This window comes from Acomys russatus, chromosome 21 (genome assembly GCF_903995435.1).
Source record: "Acomys russatus chromosome 21, mAcoRus1.1, whole genome shotgun sequence".
Lineage (NCBI taxonomy): Eukaryota > Metazoa > Chordata > Mammalia > Rodentia > Muridae > Acomys > Acomys russatus.
In genome coordinates this window covers 48,431,234-48,453,712 of record NC_067157.1, presented here as the reverse complement: position 1 = coordinate 48,453,712, position 22,479 = coordinate 48,431,234, and the positions used below count along the sequence as shown (strand labels likewise).

Here is a 22,479-nt window from a genome sequence, read left to right as displayed (position 1 = left end):
CCTGGACTCACTTTGTAGACCAGGCTGGCCTCGGACCTGCCTCCCAGAGTGCTGGGATTAAAGGTGTGTGCCACCATGCCTAGCTTCTATTTCACTTGAAATGGTCTAATAAAATATTTCTGTTAAGCCAAATCAAAAAAGGAAAACACAAAGCAGTACAGAAACTATTATTTTTTTTTTTGTCGGTCTTGTTAACACCAGAGAATTATGACAGTCAAACCTGTGTTTTACTCACTTGGAGTAACTTAATTTTAAAAGAGACTTACACTGCTTTCCCCCTGCTTTCTCACCCCATGCTTTTGTCTGTCTCTGTCTACTAGAGCTTGTGTTTGTAACAAGGGTCATTGAGTCAGAAACTGATGGTGTCATATTTCCTTGTCCAGAGACTATGGGTCCTAAGGAGTTACATGGAGCTGCAGGAACAACAGGTGGGAATGACGTTCTGTTCTTTTTAGACACTCTGCAACCTGATAGTTTTAACAAGAAAATATCATGCATCCAAGGGGTGGGGTGGGGGTGGGGGTACCAGACTGATTGTTCTTTGTCTATGCAGTGCACTCCCTGTTAGCTGCTTTAGCTTAACTATTTGCAGGCATTGCGTCACGTAGCAACTCTTCCAAAATATGTCTTTAGATCAGTGTTTCTCAACATGTGGGCTGTGACCCATTTGGGGTCGCTTATCAGAGGTCCTGCATGATCTGCAAATGGGCTTATTATTTACATTACACTTTGCAACAGTAGCAAAATTATAGTTATGAAGTAGCAACAAAATAATTTTATGACTGGGGGTCATAACATGAGGAACTGTATGAAAGGGTCCCAGCATTAGGAAGGCTGAGAACCACTGAGCTAGATCCTTGAAATTCAGTTATAGGGTCAGTGTTTCTTTGTTAGAATCAGTTCTTCCAAACATGAAAAATAGCAGAGGCAGTGATGAACAGTTGCCTGGCTTGTGCAAGGCCCTGGGTCCCTTCCTAACCACTGCAAAACAGATCAATGAAAGCATGCATACACTGGCAATCCCTGCTAGTTTGGAGCCTGAGGCAAAAGATCAGAAGTTCAAGGCTTTTGTGGGCTACACACTAAGTTCAAGGTCAGCCTGGGCAACTTAACCGGACCCAGCCAAAAAAAAAAAAAAAAAAAAAAAAAAAAAAAAAAAAAAAGAATCAAAAGCAGGCTGGAGATACAGAATAATGATAAAGTATTTGCTAGCTCTACTTTCTACCCCAAGTACCACAAAATGAATAAATAAATATGAAACAATAAGAACCAACAAGCACCACGAGGCCTTTGACTCTTTATTCAATTGATGTTGGTCTGTGAGATATGTGTGGGAGTAGGAAAAAGCTCAACATTAGCTCTCCTGCTGTCTGCAGCTGACATCATTAAGGTTCTTGGATGATCAAATGAAGAATTCAAACAAGTAAGGCCGCATGTATTTCAATGAAAAAAATGTTTGGGAACTTTACCACTTGGATTATCTGATGGGACACTTGTGTATTTAGGGAGATAATTTCGTTACTGTGGCGTGAAGAACCCAGACCCATTGGAACTGAGTGGGAGACCAGCAGCAGCCTGGGTAATTGGGTTAACTGATGACTTTGTAGCCGGGCGACGTCATAGATAAGAACATTTGCCCCACTATCGGATTTCCCAGGTGGAAATCCGCAGACTTATTTGCTGTCTCTCAAGCTAAAAAGATAAACACCACCAGACAATTTATATGAGGGAGGAAATTAAGGGATCCTAAATATTCTGAAAATTGTACGAAAAAGAACCATCACAATAGAAAAATAACCACCCAGAAAGGAGCCTCAGCTGAAAGGAAAGGCATTTGGAGCAGGTGGCATTTGACCTTCATGTTTCTTTCATCACGCAAAGTGTTTTGAACTGGGAGAGGGTTTGAGGTCTTTACTCCTGCGTTTATCCAGTGGTTACAGTAATAGCTATGCTTCCAAAGTGCTTAGTTCCGACTTCTCCAATAAAGATAACAGCAAGTCTTGAAGAGACTTAAGTTGTTAATGTGAAATTGATTCCCAGACTCCCTTGTCCGGGTCCCTCTGTTCCCTCTGGGCTTTGTCTGCTGATTGAAGGTAACAGGAAGAAAATGTGCCCTGGGAAAGTCCCAGGGCACCCAAGAGCCTCTAGCTCTGAGTTCCTTAATCTTCATACTCAGTTCAGTATTGCTACAGATATTCACAAGATATTTTTGTTGATTGAGAAAACGAGAGGAAAACACAGAAGAATGGGTCCTAGTGTTGGCGCTGTAACACATCAAATTCAACCAAGAGAAGTTCCTAGTTACGTGGGAGGAAGCCTGGCAAGTAACAAGGTGGGAAGGAGGAAGGGCGCTCCAGCGGAAGAGGGTGGGAACAAAGCAACAAGGCCACCAGGGACAAGCAGAAAGAAAGCTGGTGAGCGTATAAATGAAAAAAAAAAAATTTTTTTTTTTTTTGCGTACACATCAATTTCCGTATCTACTCATCTCAAATCCCATCTCTTTGATATGCCAAACTTTCTATGTAAAGTTTGCCTTTCAGCAGGCAGTCAGCACACCTTAGAACTTTCACATAGCAACAGCTGTAATTAAGGTAGAAGGCCTTATTTACATAGTAATTAGCGTGCAGGACCGGGGAGGGTAAACATATATCGCTAATTCATTTAGATAGTTAATTGGTCTTTCAGGTGGGAGATTTTAAACTTGGCCTTCTCTGCATATTCTGTTGATAAGCTGAGTGTATATTGTGTTACCTGTGGGATGAAATTCTGCAAACTGGACTCTGGAATTTCAGCTTTTAATGCACCAATACAACGATTGCACAGGAACGAGAGAATATTGTCAAAACAAGTAAAAATCTCAAGCAGAATCATTGGCCTTTGACTCTCTTTATGATTCCAGGGGTTATACAGTCTGGTTCATATTATGTCAGCCAAGTTACTGTTGCACCCCCTTTCGTAGACAGCACTGTTTTGTGGATGACTTACTTGTTTGGCTATCCTAATTATACAGCGATTGTCGAAACTGTCGGACAACTCCCACTGAGCAAAGGTCAAGATAGTTCTCTACTCTTGTGGCCATAAAGATGATTAAGGAAGGATACGTGTCAAAGATCATTTTTAAAAAGAGGGCAACTCCTCTACCAGGAATCTTCTAATGGCCTTTGCCAAGTTTCTGGGTTGGCTATTTGCTTTTGGTTAAAAAAAATTACTATTTTTGACAGTCACACCTCTCTATTGTATAAATGAATTGCTCGGGTGGGTTAAGGCAGTTTGCACACTATACACTCAGCACACCACACAACAGATAGCTGGGTGTTAGCTGTGATTCTCACATGTACTAAACAGCGCGCACCCCAACACAGCAAGCAAATAGGAACGCAGTGGCTGGAACAGAGGAAACATCTCCGGGTTTTTACTGAATGAATAAACACCAACTGTTCCCCCACACCGGAAGCTAGGTAGTCGGAAGTGGGCAAACAGATCCAGCTCAGTCTACACAAGCAGCCTCTGTCCTGGATAGGGTTAATAGTCGCCAAGGGGAAGATGGAAATCAATAACTATAATTGAAAGAAGACTCACCAGGGGCCAAGAGTGTCTATTCATGTATGTGGGAGGTAGAGCGAGAGGGCTGGAGGGAGGTAAACACCGGTTATAGGGGTTTCCCCAGACCTATGCTCTGCTTCCAAATTGAAGCTTGTAGTGTGGAAAGGGCTTTCCTCCCCTTGTCAGAGGTTGAAACCCGGGATGGTTCTTTTTTTTTCCTTTCTTTTTTCTTGTAGCTCGCTGACAAATTTTGCCTCAGGGTTAATGACTAATCTGACTGGAGCATTAGGTCATTTTGAAGATATGAATATTACATTATGGCAAAAACACATCTCAAAGAACTGCCACTCTGCTGTTATTAAAGCGAAGAGTCGATACACTGTAGCAGCCTTGAGGGGACTTTTTGTCCAAAACACACATAATTGGCCTACTTTAGGAAACGTATCTTACTTAAGAAACAAAGCTGTTCACAGGACTTAAGACTGTTCGGCCCTCCCACTTAGCTGGGACCTCTTCGGAGCCAACCGGCTCTCCAGGACTCAGGAAGCGGGTACTACAGCCTGCCCTTGGAAAAGGAAAGTGGAAGCCTGGAGTCCCCAGAGGCGCCGAAGAAGGGAAAGTAAACCGAGTCCAAGACGTCGCGGCCCCGCCCCCTCCCACGTGTTGCTTCTGCTAGGCCCCGCCCCCGCCCACGTGTTGCACCCACTCGGCCCCGCCCCTGCCCACGTGTTGCTCCCGCTAGGCCCCACCCTCTCTTTTATTCCGGGAGCCCAGAGCGGAGCTGAAACTTTGCAACCCGAGCGCGCACGCACCGCGTTCTCCTTCTCCGCCCGGGCGGCCCGCGACGGTGGCGCAGGAGGTGGGACCGGCTGGCGGGAAGGCTCGGAGCGCCGGCGCACGCGGAGCGGGGACCACGGGGGTGGTAGGGCAGCTGAGCTAGAAGTTCCCGGCCAGGAGTCTCACGCCTGGGCAGCCCGGGCCTGGGGTCTGAGGTCGCAGCAGTGCGCCCGCAGCTGCGGTGGTCGCGGGGAAGCAGCTGTGTAAGAGAGCGGCTGGGAGGAACTGCAGCTGGACGGCAGTAGCCGGGGGAGCAGCCGCACCGGACACAGCTGTCCTGTGCGCGGGGACCCAGGGCCGCGCTCCCCTGGCTGAGCCGCAGCGGGATGGCCCGCTGACCGCGGCCATGCAGGCTTGAACGGACGCCCGGGGCGCGCAGGGGACAACCGCGGGCGCAGGCTGCAACACTCCGCCGCCGACTTCCCAGCCCATCGGACAGCGAAGCCGCTTACCATGGAGCCCGTGACCAAGTGGAGCCCCAGACAAGTGGTGGACTGGACTAGAGGTGAGCGGACCGCGGAGGACCCCCGTGTCCTGCAGCCTGGGAGATGGGGCGGGCCAAGAGTTGGGCACTGGGGTGCTCGGCCTCTCCTGCCGGCGACAAAGCAAACTTCTGCTGAGCGGCCTGTGCGCCCCTTTCTGGTGCGCCTGCTCCGACCGGTTCCTTTCGGTGGGGGTGCGCGTCGTGTGCAGCCGACGGGACACCCATGTTTAAGCCGTGGAGCAAAGGGATGGTCTTTACGTTGAAGATGGGCTGGGCATGTGAGACTGGGGGTTTTGGCGCCAGGGCACGCTCTCTGCCCTGCTCGGGTACGGTGCCCGCGACTTGCTGCCTGTCGCCAAACGTAGAGGCACAAGGCGTCTTTGTGTGGGTGACTGCCCCTGGATCTAGTAAAGGCTGTCGGCCGGGAGCAGTCGGCGGGCGTGACCCGGCAATGGAGCAGGTAGACGGAGATTTCTGAGGCCAGCCTAGCCTGTCTGGGTTGGAGAGGGCGAACTGGCTTCTGCGCCTGTGCGAATCCCAGCGCCAAGACTCCCGCATAGGCCGGGACTCAGCTCCGGAGGTGCCAGGACCCCCGAGGGCGCAGCATTTTGAGGCCAGCTGAGCACTGATCGGGAGCTGAGTGCCTGGAACCACAGTCGGGTTCCGTGAAGTGCTCGGGACCAGTGGGTGCTGGGCGGCGCTGCAAGCGTGGGAGCGTCTCTTACTTTATTGTAGCTCTTAGGATTGCTAGAGACAGTTGCCAGAGAGGCTCAACTCTCTTTGTCCTCTTCCAGTGGTACAAAGTGCACGGAAACCAACCGGTGGATTCTCAGGGGTCCCACCTCCCCACTTTAACGTGTGTTTCAAGCTACTTTTCTCCCTTCTTCTGCTTGGTCTTGCGGGTGAGGGCTGGTGCCCTTTCTCAGTAGCAGGCAGAACTGTAGAGTGCTTCACAGTTGGCCAAGTCTTTGCTTTTGTTCACCTCGGTAAAGAGGACGAGAAGTAGGTGGTTCGGTGTGTTCAGGTCGTCTTTCAAACTGCCCTCCCCATGACTATGGCACACTGGGAACCCATCCTGTCGTTTCTCAAGCCAGTCCTAAATAGGCCACTGGAAGGGGCTGTGCCAGTAGGGAAGTGTCCGGTGTATCCCGACTTATTCCTGGCTTCCCTGGAGGCGAACAACAGAGTACTTTCTTAGGAAGTAGTTTCTCTAGTGGCCAGAATTTCCAGGATTCTCAAGTAAAGCCGTGGCGGTGAAAGAATGACTGTACAAGCCTCGGTGACCCTGCCAGGGTAAGCAGTAAACCACACTGTTAGCAGCAGGGCACTTAAAGGTTATTTTAAGCCTACTCCCTAAACATGAACAGTACCAGGTGCCACAGCTAGCTTGCTGAGACGGAGCAGATGGCCCATTTCTCTGAACCAGGCATCCTCAGAACCTGCCCAGCCAGTCGCTACATTTGCTCTCACGTCCTTGACATGTGGCCAGTTGTAATTGTTATGTGCTGTGTATGCAATCAACAGGGTGTTTGAGGACCCAGTGTGAAGAAGGGATAGAAAATATTAACACTTTCCGTACTTAATACATAGTGATGTGATAGTATTTTGAACACAATTTACTACTAAAAGGAACTCCAGCCATTTGCTTTTTACTTTCTTAATTATGGCCTCTATGGTTTTGCTGTGATGTGCCCCTTGCTTGTGGTCCACATTGTATCTGCGTGGTAGTGTTCTTGTCTCATGAAGGGGCTTTCTTGTGGCTCTGCCAGCCTACTTGATAATGTACAACCAGAAAAATGGTAACAGACACACAGGAGGGTGTCTTTTTTTTTTTTTCCCTTCTTCATCCTCTCTTAGATTGGGAGAAAAATGTTAATTCTATCATCATCGTCGTCGTCATCATTGATTTAAGAGAAGAAAAGTTAAAACACATTTTGGGGTGTCTTTGGCCTTATGGGTTGCTTGAGGCTGCTTTCATCTAGAAAAAGTTTTGCGCTCCCCAGGACGGTCGACTGTGGGTGACTCAGGACTCTTGACACTCACATATTGTAGGTTAGACACCTGTGCTGGCATTTGGCAGCACCCTACAAATTTTGTGACTTTTTTGGCCTCATAGGAAGACCTGGATACTTTTCGTGTTAGAATCTTTAAAAAAGATAAAGGGTGGAGGAAGTACTTGCCTAACTCTTGGATGGCAAGAGGCCATGCTTTTCCAGACGGCGTGACATATTAAGTGAAGCTTTCTTGCTGTAATGCCGTACAGGTTTTTAGCTTTTTAATAAACAATTGGCATATGCCACTTGTTTGCTTAGGGGGTTGTTTTTAGCTGTCTTTGCTTGTCTCTCTGCCCCACTTTATAAATACATCCCTGTGACAAGCAGCTTGTCGCGTGGTTGTTGCCACACTTGCTGTTGTGTGACCGTGAGCATGACAGTTAGGAGCACTGTGAAAAGCACTATCTGTAATCAGTCCTATCTACAGCTTGTGCTTATGTCAATATTACAGATTCGTGTTTAAAAAGGATGCAGGGTGCTGGATAAACACACCCATCTGGCTTTTATTATTAACTTTTGGCTACACCATCACCAGTTTTTACCATGATATGAGTGGATGCCTGGCACTCAGGGATAGGCATAGTGTAAGCATCAACTTGTTTTAATATATACAGCCACCTTTGAGGCAGGAATTGCTATTTCTTTCTCCAGTTGAGGAACCGAACGAAGCACAGAGGAGCTAAATACCTTTACTGTGTCAACCAGCGGGTTGGTGAGCTTTGACCAAAGTGGTGAAAAGGTGTCTGATCCATCATCTCAAGAATTTCTTTCCAGGGCAGTACAGAGAGCACACCGAGACTCTGGCACACTTAGGAGTGGGCCCACAGCGTTGTCATGATGTAGTGTATTAACATTCTGTGCTGCTGGAGAACCAGCAGCATACATGTATTTTATTCTACATGGTCTGTGTGTGGCAGAGAGTTGTGTGCACAGAAAGCCAGTGGGTTAAGCAAGCGTGAGTTTCAGTTTTCTCTTGTTCCAGAGGCGTCAGTCATCCTGGTCTCTTGTGTATGCGGCATAGCATGTGAGGTAGCACCTCAGAGTAGAGGGCTGTTCTGTCCCAGGTTCTGCTCCAGTGTCAGGCAGGAAAAACTTATGATCACACCCAGGGACAGCCAAGGCTTCCCCTTAAAAAAGATTCCCATGAGGGGCTGGAGAGATGGTTCAGCCGTTAAGAGCACTGGCCGCTTTTCCAGAGAACCCTGGTTCAGTTCCCAGCATCCACATGGCCGCTCATTATTGTCTCTAACTCCAGAATCTGACACCCTTACATAGACATACACCAGTGCACATAAAATTTAGAAGATTTGAAAAAAAAAAAAAAGTTCCCCAGGAAACCCCTTCAAGTTATATGGCCTCCATCTCACTGTGAGAATGGTTGCCTTTTGTGCATGCGTGGTGCTGTGAATTGAACCTGAGGCCTCCCAGGTGGTAGGCAGGTGTAGGCAGGTAGGTGCTCTGCCACTGTGCACATTGTGGCCTTAAGAAAGGAGAATGGGCCAGGTGCAGTGATGCCCGCCTTTCAGCCCAGCACTCTAGAGGCAGAGGCAGGCGGATCTCTCCTGAGTTCGAGGCCAGCCTGGTCTACAAAGCGAATCCAGGACAGCCAGGGCTACACAGAGAAACCCTGTCTTGAAAAAAAAGAAAAGTCAGGGTGTGGTCAGGAGGGAAGGAAGAGTGTCTAGCTATTGAGAGGCAGCATGAGTGTCTGCCACGTGGTATCAAACGTGGAGCATGAACCTGTCGTTATAGATTGTACCTCAAGTGGGGCACAAACCAGTTTTCTACTTACAGGCCACAGGCCAGCGCTGCTGTAGACATAGTGTTACATTTTCATTTCTCTTGAGTCTCCTCGGGTCAAGACCTTAAAATAGACGAGGTCCTCGTCCCTGAGCTTGATTTAAATACTAGTTCTGTGATATGCCCTGCCCCCCAGTTGCATTTCTGCCTTCACACTGCTGGGCACTGCGTTCAAGAAGGAAAACACTACTTTGCTCTGTGTGTGCGCCCCCCCCCCCCCCCTTTCTCTTGGGCATGCTCAGCTAGAACTGGCAGTTCTCTTGTCAGTGTGGTGCTGAGGGAGCACATCTGGATAGCCCCGCCTTCCTGCCGGAAGCCTCCCCGTGGCCAGCCAGTGCCCTTGCTAGCATCAGTCACTGTGTCTGTCTCCATCAGTGAAGGGGGCTTTTCCCTTCCAAGGCTGAGCGGGCGGCATTGGAGGCATTTGCTTGTCTTCTGCTCATTCCGTGGAATGCTTGAGCACAGCCCATTAGCCACCTTAAAGGGCCTCACTGTGTGCTCATGGAGGGGCCGTGGGTCTCACACTGTAGGTCAGCTAGAGTGTGCTGCCTCACACTACAGGGCACTGTCATTCCTCCCTACGACATGTCCGAGGGCCAGGGTTTTGCCATCCTGGTTCCAGGTGAGGGCGTACGTTTTCCTTTAGCCTCTGAGGTCACTGGAAGGGGGAGATGTTGGCAGCTGCTGTAGGGTCATCATTTTTACCACAGGTCCAGAACTTCTTTGCTAATGTCCACCTCCCCTCTCTGGTTCTCTCCTGCCTCCACAGTAATAGTTTTCTTAATCGCCATATTGGGAAGACATTAAATGAAGCATCTGTTACGCGGGAGATGTGGTTCTAAGCCTTGCTTTAGATGCCCTCCTTTGAGTCCTCAGAAAACCCAAGCAGAGAGGTAACCCATATTAAAGAAACAGAGGCAGGAAGGCGGGCCATAGGTTTACAAGCAATGCGTGCTTTGAAGCCTTCTCCCATCTCTTCATCTCCGTGATGCCTCGCGCCAGTCAGAAGAGCGGAGTGGCCGGGAGCGTGGGCACTGCCGTCAGCTCGGTTGCCATCTGGGTTTGCCTCTGACTGTGTGATCTTACGTAAGTGCTCCGTAAATTGCTATGCTGTGTTTTTATTGCTTCCTTCCCTTTATCCTATAGCTTCAGGTCACGAACTGTGGTGTGAACAGAGAGGTCCCCGGGGAGGGATTCTGAGTGCTGGGGAGCACGGGGCTCTCCTGGAGAGGCTTCTCTGCCAGTTGCCAACCAGTCAGGGAATTGGGGTGGCACCTGTAGCCCTTCTGGATGTTCTAGATCAGCGGATGCCACGTGCCTCTTGTTAATGTGGCAAAGGCTTGCCTTTCTCTTCTCTTCTGCATGTGTACATGAACTTGAGCATGTTCGTGTGTATGTGGAATCGGAAGGTAACCTCCAATGCTGTTCCTCAGGTGCTGTCCGTCTTGCGGTTTGAGAAAAGAGCTCTTGCTAGCACCTGGGGCTCATGTATTAGCTGAGCTGGCTGGCCATCAAACTCCAGAGACCCTCCCTGGTACGCACCACCATGCCTGTTTTTTTTTTTTTTTTACACTTGGGTTTTTGGGGATCAGTCTTTGGTCTTCATGTTTGATTGGCAAACACTTTTTCATCCGTTTGACTACCCAGCTAGCGTATCATTAAAATGGCCCATCCTGCCCCCACCCATACCCACCTGGCATCTGGTCCGTGAACATTGGCATTGATCTTCTCTGGCATTTCCATATCAGAATCTGTATTTTAAGAAGACCACACACCCTTTACAGTTGGTGACGCCCTCTTGCAGCAGCACACAGCCGAAGACACGTTTTCAAACTTAGCTCGCAGGCCCTGCCCCCTCGTCCTTCGTTCGGTTGCTGTGTGTTTGAGTTCAGGAGTACTCAAAGGAGTACCCCGTCCTTTGAGGATGCTTGACTTGGCCACTCATTAAGACAGAAAAGCAACCTGAAGGTTTCTATTTATAAGCATCACGTAGCAACAGCACAGGTAGTTCTTAGCACAGTAAGTGAGCCATTGCCCCTGTGATTTTTTAATCTATCTCCTGGGACTTTGAGAACGCTCATAACAACTTGGGATTTGTTTATTATTTTGTATTCTTTAAGGTGAATGATGGAGCGGTCCACAAGGGTCAGTGCTTTCCGTGGCTGAAGATTATTCTCATGTGGCTCAGCTATACTTAGGAGGATAAGATGGACCATTGGCCAGTCACAGCTCCTGGGCTGTGACTTTGTTCCTGTCTGGCCTCAGCCGTCAGAGGCTCACTTGTTAAGCTCACCTCACTGGGTGGAGCCAGGAGCCTCCTCCTGCTCCCCCCCCCCCCCCCCGTGTCTGCTGTGCTTCTGCCACAGCAGTGTGGTCATCACAGCTTGCCAGGCAGGGAGCATGTGTGGTCTCATGTCACTTTTTCTGTTTTGTTTTAATTTCTGCTTTCTCTGGAGGTTTATTCCTGGCTTTAGCCATTTTCTGGGCTCCTGTGAGCAAGTGCAGTTTTATTTACATGAGCTTTGCAGGGCCTTCCCAGGTTCCCCTTCCTTTAACCGTTCCCACAGGCCTTTCACATACATCTCTGAGTCTTTGCTGCCCTGGATCTGGAGGCTGGAGCCGAGGCTGCCTTCATAGGCTTTGGTTCCTTCCTCCCTCGCAGGTGGGACTGCATGTCCGGCCCTTCTAGTCAGCATTGTGGGAAGGAAGGTGTGATGGATGCGACACGTGGCAGGCAACCGCCACCGCACCGATGAATGAGAAGATATCTGTGTTGATAGTGTAAAGGCAAAAGCAAAGCAAAGCAGAGACTTGGAGGGAGAGCAGCTGGGCAACTGGCGAAGGGTCCCTTGGCATGGTGTGATCAGGGGAGCCTTTCTGAGGAGACGGCACACAGGTGTGAACGAGAGGAAGGAATTGGCTGTGGGAGAAATAGGGAGAGGAGCCTCATGTGAGAGAATCACTCGTGCAGAGGCCCTGTGGGGTGAATGAGCTTGTTGGGGGGGGGCAAGGGGTGAGGAAAGGAAGGATGGCAGGGTTGTGAAGATCAAGTCTGACAGGAAGCAGGTGGAGTGGGAAAGAGGCTGTGTGAGAGAAAAGAGGTCAGGCCACATGGGCTCATGTGCATCGAAGACAGTTGCGGTAGATAGCAGGGTCATGGGCTTCTTGGGGTAGCAGTGAAATTAGAACACTGCTGCAGAGGTTGTCACGGTGTGGAGGCGATGCTTTAGACTGCGACTAGGCCATGCTCGACTCTGAAGACATGTTGAGGACAGTCCATGTACTGCTCTGTATCTCAGTACTTTGAACTCCGCATTTGAAACTGGGATGCCAGTCTATTTTTTTCCCTCCTGCCAGAGTTAGGTGAGCCCTCTGGCCTTTGCTTGCCCTGATTCAGTCTTGCCACGTGTGCTGGTCACTCTCCCTTTGACGCGTTGTCTTCACACGCTGTGTTCACATCCTTGTTATTTCCTGGCGCGTTCTGCTGGAGCTGCAGTGTCTGAAGTTGCTCATTCCTCCGTGAATAGTGTCTCTGTGGAAGCGCGCTCGGCCTGGTTCGTCTTCTCTGACATCAAATGGCAAATTGAACAGTTTTTAACCTGTGCCCAGGAGGGCAGATGCAGATGTACTTCTTGAGACAAAGCAGCCTTTTAGTCAGAGATCAATAGTTGGATTAAATTAGAATGTGTGTGTTTGGAAACTTTGAAAGTGTTGGAGCACAGAAACTGGCAGGGCCGACTGAAAATATTTTGCTTTGCTGATGGACTGTCCTAATTTTTACTTTAGAAAACAGAGCCGTTTTAGTTGAATAGATGGTATTTTGGGAAATTCTCAGCAAGCAAGAGACGAACACATTAAAAAAAAAAAACAACCCACTTGTCTCACTTCTCACTAGGGCAAGCAGGAGGCAAGTGAAGATCCCGCAAGTCTTCTTTTACTGTAGATCCAGTTTCTTGGTTGCCCTGAGGCCAGGAGACTGTCACTCTCCAGGAGGAAAACCCCTGTGTTATCTGTCAGAGGAGGGGCAGTGTGGTCATCTGAGTCATGTTTTCCTGAGGAAAAGATTGCAGTGAAAGGAAGCAATCTATTTCCTATTTTAAGAGGTTTTCAGGGTAGGGGAAAGTTAGTTAGTGCTCTAGGCGGGGGTGGGGGAGCTGGGTGTGGTGGCGGCGGTGAATGTGTTTCCAACTTAAGTATATACTAATTGAACAATCTTGTGTGTTCTCAGAGGGGTGTGTGTGTGTGTGTGCGCGTGCGCGCCATGGGACTAGAGCAGGTGCTGTTCCTCAGGCATTATCTACATCTTTGTTTGTTTGTTTGTTTGTTTGTTGACAGTCACTCTCCGAGTCCTGGGGCTTGGCAGTTAGGCCATGCTGGGGGAGCCTGTGGATCTGCCTGTCTCCCTACTGCTGGAATTACCAGCATATGCCGCTCTGCTTGACTGCTTTTGTTGCAGGCCCTTCTGCCTGCAAGACAAGCACCTTACTGACTGAGCCATCACCCTAGCCCCTTGAGGTAATTTCAGATTACGGTGTCAACAGCAGAGTCTAGTGAGCATGCCTGTGGGAGCATGACTTAATGTGGTGGAGGGACATGAACATCTTATCATCGGGAGCCATCGCTAGCTGTGAACAGATGACGCACCTGTGAGCAGCAGTTCTGACAGACTGTCTACCCTGGAGCCTAAAATGTTAATAATGAGCATCAAAACCATATCCACTCAACACTAGCGAGGTGCCTAGCGACGTAAGGGATGAAGAGGGTTAAGTGTGAGCACCACAGCCAGCTTGAAGCACTTTATAGAAGGCCAGCAAGTAAGGTCAGACCTCTCTGTGGAGAAAAAAGTCTTTATTCTTGTTTGGATCCTGACAGGAATGGTCTGGGCTCTGGGACAGGAAAACATGCCGGGCACCTGCAGTTACAGGATCATTGTGTTTGACCCCTGACAGAGAGACCCTGTGCTGCCTCCCAGTCTCTGAGCCCCACTGCCCTGGAACCAGCTTGCTCAGCTTTGGAATCACCTGAGGACACATGTGTGTTGCAAACCAGGCAGGCCCTGGAGCTCAGCATCTTCAGGTGATTCTGGAACAGGCTGTAGGCCCAGAAGGGTTAGTCTGCCCCCTTTCAGAGGGACCAAGCAGAAATAAGTGCCACTACTCAGAGCCTCCACAGAGCTCCTGCTGACAGGGTGACTTTAGGTGGAGGCGGGATGAGTGCTTAGGAAGGAGGGCTCTTCCAGCAGGGATGTGCTTTGACATGCTTAAGAATCTGGGCCACAGCCCTGGCTGTCCTGGATGCGCTCTGTAGACCAGGCTGGCGTCGAACTCACAGAGATCCGCCTGCCTCTGCCTCCTCAGTGCTGGGATTAAAGGCGTGTGCCACCACTGCTCCACAGATATTTCTCAGTTTTAAGAAGAACTCTTTGTAGGGTTTTGTTGTTTTGTTATTGTTTTGGCATTCACCAAACAAAAACATTGCCAAGTTAGTTGTTCCCATGAAAATACACCTATGAGATGTGAGGAAATTGACTTCCTCTTTACTCATTCATCAGCTAAGTAGTGCCTCTTTTCAGCCCGCAGCTTCATTGTAGTTTTATCTATTTCCGTTCTATTTAAGATTGCAACATGCTGTCGCATGCGTGCCAGTATTGCTAAGATGGACTACCCTTGCCTGGTTGACCAGGAAAACCTCTGGGTAGCTCTCGTTCAGTGAAGATGCAGGCCTTCGGGTCCTCCTGGCTCAGTTTACCTACAGAGTACTGGCTGTTCGGTCATGACCCCCAGCAGGAGCTGTTTCTTTCTGTGTTGCTAGATTTCATTTGCCATCTAAATTGTAGCATGTTTCCAAGTTTGGGGGCAACGTAGTGAGGGTCCTACTGGATTATTAAAATTACTAACTGTCTTCAACTCCTTTTTATCACCACAGTGCTCTGAATTGGCAGACAACTAGGCAACACTGACCCCAGTATTTCCTATTAAAAATTGGAGTGCCACTCTCCCATGATAAAAGTTGCAAAAGTTTTCTCAAAAGATTATGGGCCATTTTAACTTTTCAGTTTGATCTGCAAGTGTATAGATCACTTAAGTAGATGTGTGAATGCAGATTGTATGCACACGTTTATCTATATGCACAAACTGATGACGTTTCGTTGAGCCTTCATTAGGTCTCATGGCCTACTGTTAATTTTTTACTAAAAGCTTAAAATAAAGAACGGCTTGCCGATGTTCACTTTTGTACTCCATTGCTCCGCTTTACACTACAAGCAGGATTTTAACTGACTTGAAGCCCGTCCCAGGCAGCCCGCACTTGCTCACTGGTTGCTTGTGGGGACTCTCTGTAGCATGGCAGCTCAGAGGACTGCATGTGGTGCCCGTGGCTAGGTACGCCACTTTTCAGTCCTTCGCAAACCATTTGTGACCCACTGCTGTTGAAGAAGATTGCTCTTAGTCCACCGGACGATGAGACCATAACACAGAGCTTGGGAAGGGAGGCCTGACAAGGGCTGTGGAAGTGAGGAGGCCTTCGGAGGGTGGTGTGAGTGCAGGCTGCGAGACCAGCTGCGAATAGTCCTTTCTGCAACGGCAGAATTGAGGTGAGGCCACGCTCCAAAGGAGCACCTACAAACTTCTGTAGGGTCTAACTTACAGGCCTGGGTTTTGTGACCAGCATGGTGGTGTCATTAAAAAGGTGTTAGAGCAGTGATTCTCAACCTGTGGGTTGTGATCCCTTTGGAGGCCAAATGACTCCTTTACAGGGGTCATCCAAGACCATTGGAAAAATACAGATATTTGCACTACAACAGTAGCAAAATTACGGTTATGAAATAGCAATAAAACTAATTTTATCATTGGGGGGTCACCACAACATGAAGAGCTGTGGTAATGGGCCACAGTGTCGGGACGGCTGAGAACCACTGTGTTAGAGGGGCTGGGAGAGATGGGTAAGGTTTGCCCCATAAACGGGAGCACCTGAAGTCAGGCCCCCAACTCAACTGAAAGCTGGGCATGGTGATGTGTGCTTACAGTCCTAGGTTGGGAAGGCAGGGCCAGATGGACCTAAGGCTTGCTGGCCAGCCAGTCTAGCCGAATTGGGTGAGCCCTGGTTCTCATTTAAGGGACCTTATCTCAAAAACAAAAATACAAACAAAAAATCCTGAAGAGTGACACCCGAGCTAGACCTCTGCCCACACTCACTTGCACATCTCCCATGCCACGCTCATAAAGGTTCAATTCTGGGGGAGTGAGTATATCTTGGGGGGTCCCACCTCAGAGGTGGTGTATTTTGTGTGATGCACCGTCTTACTGGGTTCTAGCCTTTAGGATGACAAAGCTCCTCCTCTCTCTAATTGTCTCATGTTTTAATGAATGCACACCTCATGCTGTGTGGCACATGAGATGTGTGAATACAGGGAAGTGTTAGCTGGAGTTCAGGTCCTCAAAGTTGAGTGTGAAATGATGCAATATACATGAACATGACACCCCGATTATTCCCATAGGTGCATCTTAAATCGTGGCCACAGAATAGGAGAATAGAACATTCAGGCCCAGGGTGGCATCTCAACAGGGCACAACCGTAGTGCTGATCTACAAGCCGTGCCTCTTGGAAGGACCAGGAGGTCTTGTCCATCGCTCAGTGAGGCAGCAGCCCTGGCCAATACAGCCTGCTGCCTGCAGGGGCTGTGAGGACAGGGTAGCCGGTTCTCCGAGTGTTCTGCTTTCTTAGGGTTGCCAGTGCAAGCAGTCGGATGGTGAAGGGTGAGGGCTCCGCACAGGGAAGCGCTCTGCAGGCATGACCTGCCCTGTTTTCCTACTCATCATCCGCTTGTCCAATCTTTCAGTCACAACAGATGTCATTTTTTTCAAGTAGTTAACAGACTGTCCTATCACTACTATAAAATAAGAGATTGTGTGGTTTGGGTTTTGTTTTGTTTTGTTTTTTGCTATATATAATTGGTTTAATATCTGTTAAACCTTGCTAGTTTCTCATTTCTGCTTGGCCTGAAAAAAAAAAAAAAATGAAGCTTTCAGATGACCACTGTGCCCCTGGAACCTGTCAGGAGCTGTGTATCTATCCACACCCAAGCTGAGAGTGTCCTACTATTTCACCTGCCAAGCCTGTCAATGGGCATACTTGCTTTCACGTTAGTGGTTGCTGCTCATGTGCCGGGCACTGTCCTAAGAGCTGAGGGTGTAGTGGACGGCACAAGGCTACACCTTCTTTCTTTCTGGAGCTGATGGTCTAGTCGGGGCGGACAGCTGATTGGTATAACTAGTTGCAGAGATGCGATATGTACTGCATGGAAAGACCACAGATGGGTGCGGGGAGCAGGAGGGGAAGCTGTGTTAGCCAGGGTGACCGGGGACAGAACTTAGTGAGCATAGTGAGCGACAGGTGGAAGGGTGATCTTGGTGGAAGGGAGAGCAAGTACCAATGCCCTTAGACAGGGTATGGCCGGCATGTTGAAGAGGCCGCAGCAGAGTGAGTGAGAGGAGGGTGTGATGACCTGTGATGGAGGAGGAAAGGCAGATAGTGAGGTGCCTCAGAGATCATAAAATATAGTTTGGCTTTACTTCAGTGTTTGGGGAGCCATTGGAGGGTTTCGAGCCAAGGAGTGACGTCAGATTTATGGTTTAAGGGTGTAGCAATGGCTGTGCAGGGTGGAGTTAGCCCCAGTCCAGACACTATCCATACTCACGTGAAAGAGGACGCTTAGACCAGGTGGTAGCTGTGGCCACCCAGAGAGGAGCTTGTGTTTTGTGCATACTGAAAGGCTAGTAGGATTTACTGAAGGGCTAGATGTGGGTGTGAGAAGACCTCCCTAAACTGTTCTGACTGAAAGGTAGAGTAGCCAACCGCAGTGAGGTAGGGGAGTGGGAGAAGCAGGCTCAGGGGCTCTGGGTTTTACACTTATGATGTCTTTTAACCTACATAGGAAGCAGGAGGGTGGGTATAGGGTCTGGACTAGTGGAGGTGCGAATACTAGAGAGAGAGCTGGTGCTTGAGACTGGATGATAGCTCCAGTGAGGGGGCGGGAGAGAGGGAAGGGATTGGATAGAAGGATCACAGTGGTGACGACCTGGGGCCATTTCAGATTTCTCTTACACATTGGAGAGATGAAGAGTTGGTAAGTGGCCTGCAGGGTAAGGGCCAGGACCTAAGTTTGGCTCCCAGAACTCGTACAGGTGTGGTAGTGCACACTTGTAATCCCAGTGCTGGGGAGTGGGGAGGGGCAGGGTAGAGACAGGTGAAGCTCTGGGGCTTGCTGGCCAGCCAGCCTAAAGTAAGTGGTGAATTCCAGGCCAGTGAAGGATCCTGTATCAAAGGAGGTAGATAGTTTCCCTGAAAATGATGTCAAGGTTGTCCTCTGACCTCATGCACATGCACACGCACGCACGCTCACATGCACGCACGCAAAACAACAACAAAGGAAGAAATCTGGGAGGCGAGCAACAGTGAGCAAACAGCTCCAGTCCTCCCAGGATGGAGGAGTGTTTGCATCCTCAAGGAAAGCATAAAGGGGTTCCCTGGAAAGAGGGGCAGACAGCTGCCCAGCGCTGCAGCTGGGCTGATAAGAGAACTGCTTGTTGCCTCTGTCTGTGGGTTTAATGAACTAGATAGAGTCATTGGTGGAAGCAGCGAGCTCATTACGTTTAGACACAAATGGATGGCACCGGCTATGCACTGCAAGCTTCTAAGTCTAGCATCCAGAAGACTGATTCAGGAGGATTGCCTCGAGTTTACTACCAGTCAGGGCTGTATAGAGAGATCCTGTCTAAGAAACAAACAAAAACCAGAAGCACCTTCCCAAAGAAACACTGCTCTGATGGATTCTCAGTTGCAGTAGGTAACTGTGTGGTTGTGAGGTAGCTGATCAAGTGGGAAGGGGTTCCCACTGCACTGCCGACACCACAACCCTCCTCCTCCACTTTCTCCAGGGGTAACACCCCCCCAACCCCCCCACCCCCCACCCCCCCACCCCCCCACCCCACCCCGTAGCTTACCCAGTCAAGCAGGCAAGACTTGTTAATGTCAGATCCAAAGCCTCTCAGGGGGTCCTCACAGCTGGTGATTGCCCGTGATGTCTTATATATGGCTTATCTGGGGCATCCAGAATGCTGTGAGATCCTATATAAACCATGTTTTCAGCCCGTGGGTAGAAACTCTTTGTTAGAGGAAAATGGGTGCAACTGGATAGATCCAGTCAACTTTGAGTGTGATTTGTGCAGAATTTATTGAGCACCTGTCACTGGCAGTGTTCTTGTCCGGGTGTAATGGACAAGAAAGGGTCCTTGTTTCTTTGATACTTTCAGTCAAGTAGCGTGGAACACAGGCAAGTGCACAAGCATTCAAGCCCCTAGGCATCCTGGAGAGGAGGGAAGTGGTGTCTAGCTCAGGCGTGAACTGATGGTCAAGGGGAGCTCTCCTGTAGAAAGAGGCATCCAGGTCAAGACCCTTGGATGCACAAGAGGCAGCTAAACTTCCTGGAGAGGAGTGCATCCTCTTGGCAGACAACCAGGAGTCAAGACACAGTGTGGCATCGCGCTTGCTCTTTGATGACGTGCAGAATAGAAAGAGGAGCCTGGAGAGCTGGGGCACAGACGTTCTAGATCACCAGGGCCCTTTTTGTGTCTCTGAGGGGCTGGAATAAGTGTGTGCACGTGTGTGCACTGCTCTCATAGTGCATTTGTATATTATAGACTCACATGCATATGTAATAAGTATACATCGTTGTTGTTTTCAGACCCTTGTAAAGTATTTCTTTGGTTCATAGTTCCATCAGGCAAGCCTTGGTTTGTTGTTAACATGTGACTATCCTGGCACTTCAGACCCCTCAGAGCTTATCACCCTGAATCTTGGGGAAATATCATCTGAGGGCTCTGTGAGGAAGGAATGTGAGCCTGTGAGGGTTTATTTCCTTTGATCTGTGAAATGTAAAACCGATCCTGACTTTAAGTGTAAAGACATTTAAAAAAAAAGAAAAAAAGGTCCTTGTTTAAAAGAAGGACCCAGGAAACACTGACTGGAGCTGAAAAAAAGAGGAGGTAGGGGTGATGTTGGCAGGGGTTGGGGAGAAAAGGGAAGCCAGGAGAGTGCAGAGGGGAGGAAGTCCAGCTTGTGGAGGAGGGAACCCTGACTGAGCCCGTTGAGTATGACCCCAGGGCACACCTGGAGTCCAGGGTGCCTTGACAGGATCCCCTGTGATCAGCTGTGGGCCTCTGGCTAATGATTAACAACAGCGTGGAGCTCAGAATGTACCGTTTGTATGCCTAGAGAACCTCACTCCAGTGGGTTGGCCAGAGCCTCGCAGCTATATGCTCTACAAGTGAACAGGAAGGAATATGGGGGGGGTGGCGGCTGGCGGGGGGGGGGGGGGCTTCTGTGTGCCCCGAGGGCAAGGTGCCTGCCTGTGAAATGAGCAGCAAAGTCCAGCCTTCCTCCCTCTTCCCTTTGCCCTTGCTGTGTTTGTACCCAGTCTTCATACTTGCCTACGTACGGCACAGGCACAGCGGCTTTAACCCCGCCCCAGGAGTAGAGGGCAGCTGCTGTGACTGGCTCAGACCCTGGCTCTGTGAGTCATCCTCACTATTCCCCTGCCGAATGGGTATCCACTTCAGGGTTCCTGGCCTCCTTAGGACACAGTTTTCACTTCGGAGTATCAGATCTGGATTAAGGCTGGCTATAAAGACTGCCAGGGTGTCACATCTGGGGGGTGTGGCTGCCTGGGTCTCACTGTTGTTTTCCAGCATGTCTGACATTGTTGCTTTTCTCCAGGGTCAAACATATACTCAGCTCTGCTAAAACATCCATTCTCAACAGCCCCAAGTTGTAATTCAGTGGAATGTGATTTTAAAACAGTTTCACAGAGTAGATTTTTAGTTCTTAGCAGTTATTATGTTTAAAAAAGTCCTCATATTTTTGCTCCTGCCAATTCTTCCCTCAACTTGATTTCTGACCACCCTTGGAGGATGTGTATAGCTGCTTTAACTTCCAGTTTAACACATTTTATCTGTTTATTTCAGCAACATATGATTCTGTCCTGTAAGTTCCTTTTGTATCTGTTTTTGCTCATGTTCACACTGAGGTCTTTAAAAAAATTTCTCCTTCATCTTAAAAAAGTAAAATTCTTGCAAAAATATTTCAATTGCCTATCAAGTGCAAGGACATGTGTTGGGTTCTAACAACACTACACACACACACACACACACACACATGACTCATGCACACCCGCATGGGGCAGGGATAAAGGGAGGCATGCACATTGGCAATTTAAAATATTTTCCTATTTTAAAGTTAACTTGAGATGATAGATAATACTTGGTTCTGTTGTCAAAATTCTGTCTCCAAAAATCAAAGTTTTGTGAGTCAAAGATGAGGGGAACATTTTTCTAAGCATCATTGCAAAGGACGGAAACATAGAAACAGGTGTAAGCTGCCTGCAAGAGTCAGGGGGATGGGTGTGACCCTGCTGCCCTATGAAGTGGGAAGAGGTAGGAGGTGGGGTCAGACCCTCCTAATCGCCACCACAGGCTCCTGGGACAGCTTTGTGGCTCTGTAGATAGTTATCATCCTTGGTGGTAACTGTGACTGCAATGTTTCAGAAGCCAATAAACCTATCTTAATTTTTTTGTAACAACAGACTGCATTGGTCCTGCTGCAGACTCCCAGAGTTAGAAGAAGGCACACTGTAGCAGGGGCGCTCAGCTAGGCAGGCCAAGGGCGTTCTACGTGATTTTCTGTTGTCCAGTGGAGATCTCTTTCACCTCCATTGCAAATAGTATTGCCTTTGGTTCTTTAGATGGTCAAAGATGGTCTCTGATGATTAGATCAAGGCCTGCTAGGTGAAAGTTAATCCTGAAGGTCCCAGACAAAGTAGGCATTGCCTTCTAAAGGTCATGCTTGTCACTGCACTGTGTCTGGGGTGTAGGAGCAGAGGCCTATAGGGAATTACTTGCTATAGAGGCATAGATAAGCTATATTCTGGAGAGAAAATACATTACCTAACTCACCCGTGTCTCTCTGCTTGTCTGTCTCCTTCCCTCTTACCCCGATCCTTCTCCTCTTTCTCACTCCTCTCTGGCTGCCACAGCATTGCACAATGATTTATGTACTTGTCTGATAGAGTAACGCAGAAGTTCTTGTCCTTTACTGTCCCCACTTGCATGTGCCGTGCCACACAGGCCACACACTGCTTATGTACTAGTGTATTTTAAGTTGGACTCATGCTGTCACTGAACTCCTATGGCTTGTGTTAAGAGTTGAGTGAGCTTTGGCCCCAGCATCCTTTTAGCAAATGCTTCTTAAAGGGAGCCCCGATGTGCTCACCAAGGACTGAACATCCATCCTGGCAGAGACAGGTCACCTCCTCAACAGGACAGCCTCCATTTCACATTGAACAAGGATACTCTGCCCTTTGCAGATAGTAAGTTACATCGCAGAGTGATGGGAGGGTGAAAACCAGGTCATGCTGACTTTGAGCTCTGTGGCAAGCCACTGAGAGGCCAGGTCTACCTGTTAGCTTCCTCTAGGTGGAGGGGGGAACCTGTGAACTTCTTGAGTGCTTCTCCTCAGATCTTCCTGAGACTTGACAGCTGCCTCTCCTGGTGGGTAACACTTATCCACAGCAGCAGAGGTGGGGGCATCCACCTTGGGTGCCCTGCAAAGCTGTATTTCTGCTTTTATCAGAGTCTGTTCCTGCTTTACAAAGGCTCTTGATAACTGGTGGGTGTGATGGTGGTGTGGCGTTTGGGTGTGTCCATGGTA

General features: G+C 49.0%; 1 protein-coding gene across 2 annotated transcripts in view; it reads left to right on the top strand.

Annotated features, from left to right (window-relative positions):
- The first annotated feature begins 4,356 nt into the window (after positions 1–4,356).
- Positions 4,357–22,479, top strand: part of Cnksr3 (CNKSR family member 3) — a 91,778-nt gene continuing 73,655 nt past the window's right edge. The window contains exon 1 of one of the 2 annotated variants that reach the window (XM_051164444.1): positions 4,357–4,885. In XM_051164444.1, coding sequence (XP_051020401.1) covers positions 4,834–4,885 — 52 coding nt within the window. In that variant the 5' untranslated portion in view covers positions 4,357–4,833. The remainder of the gene's footprint in view (positions 4,886–22,479) is intronic. The other variant, XM_051164442.1, reaches the window with a different exon arrangement.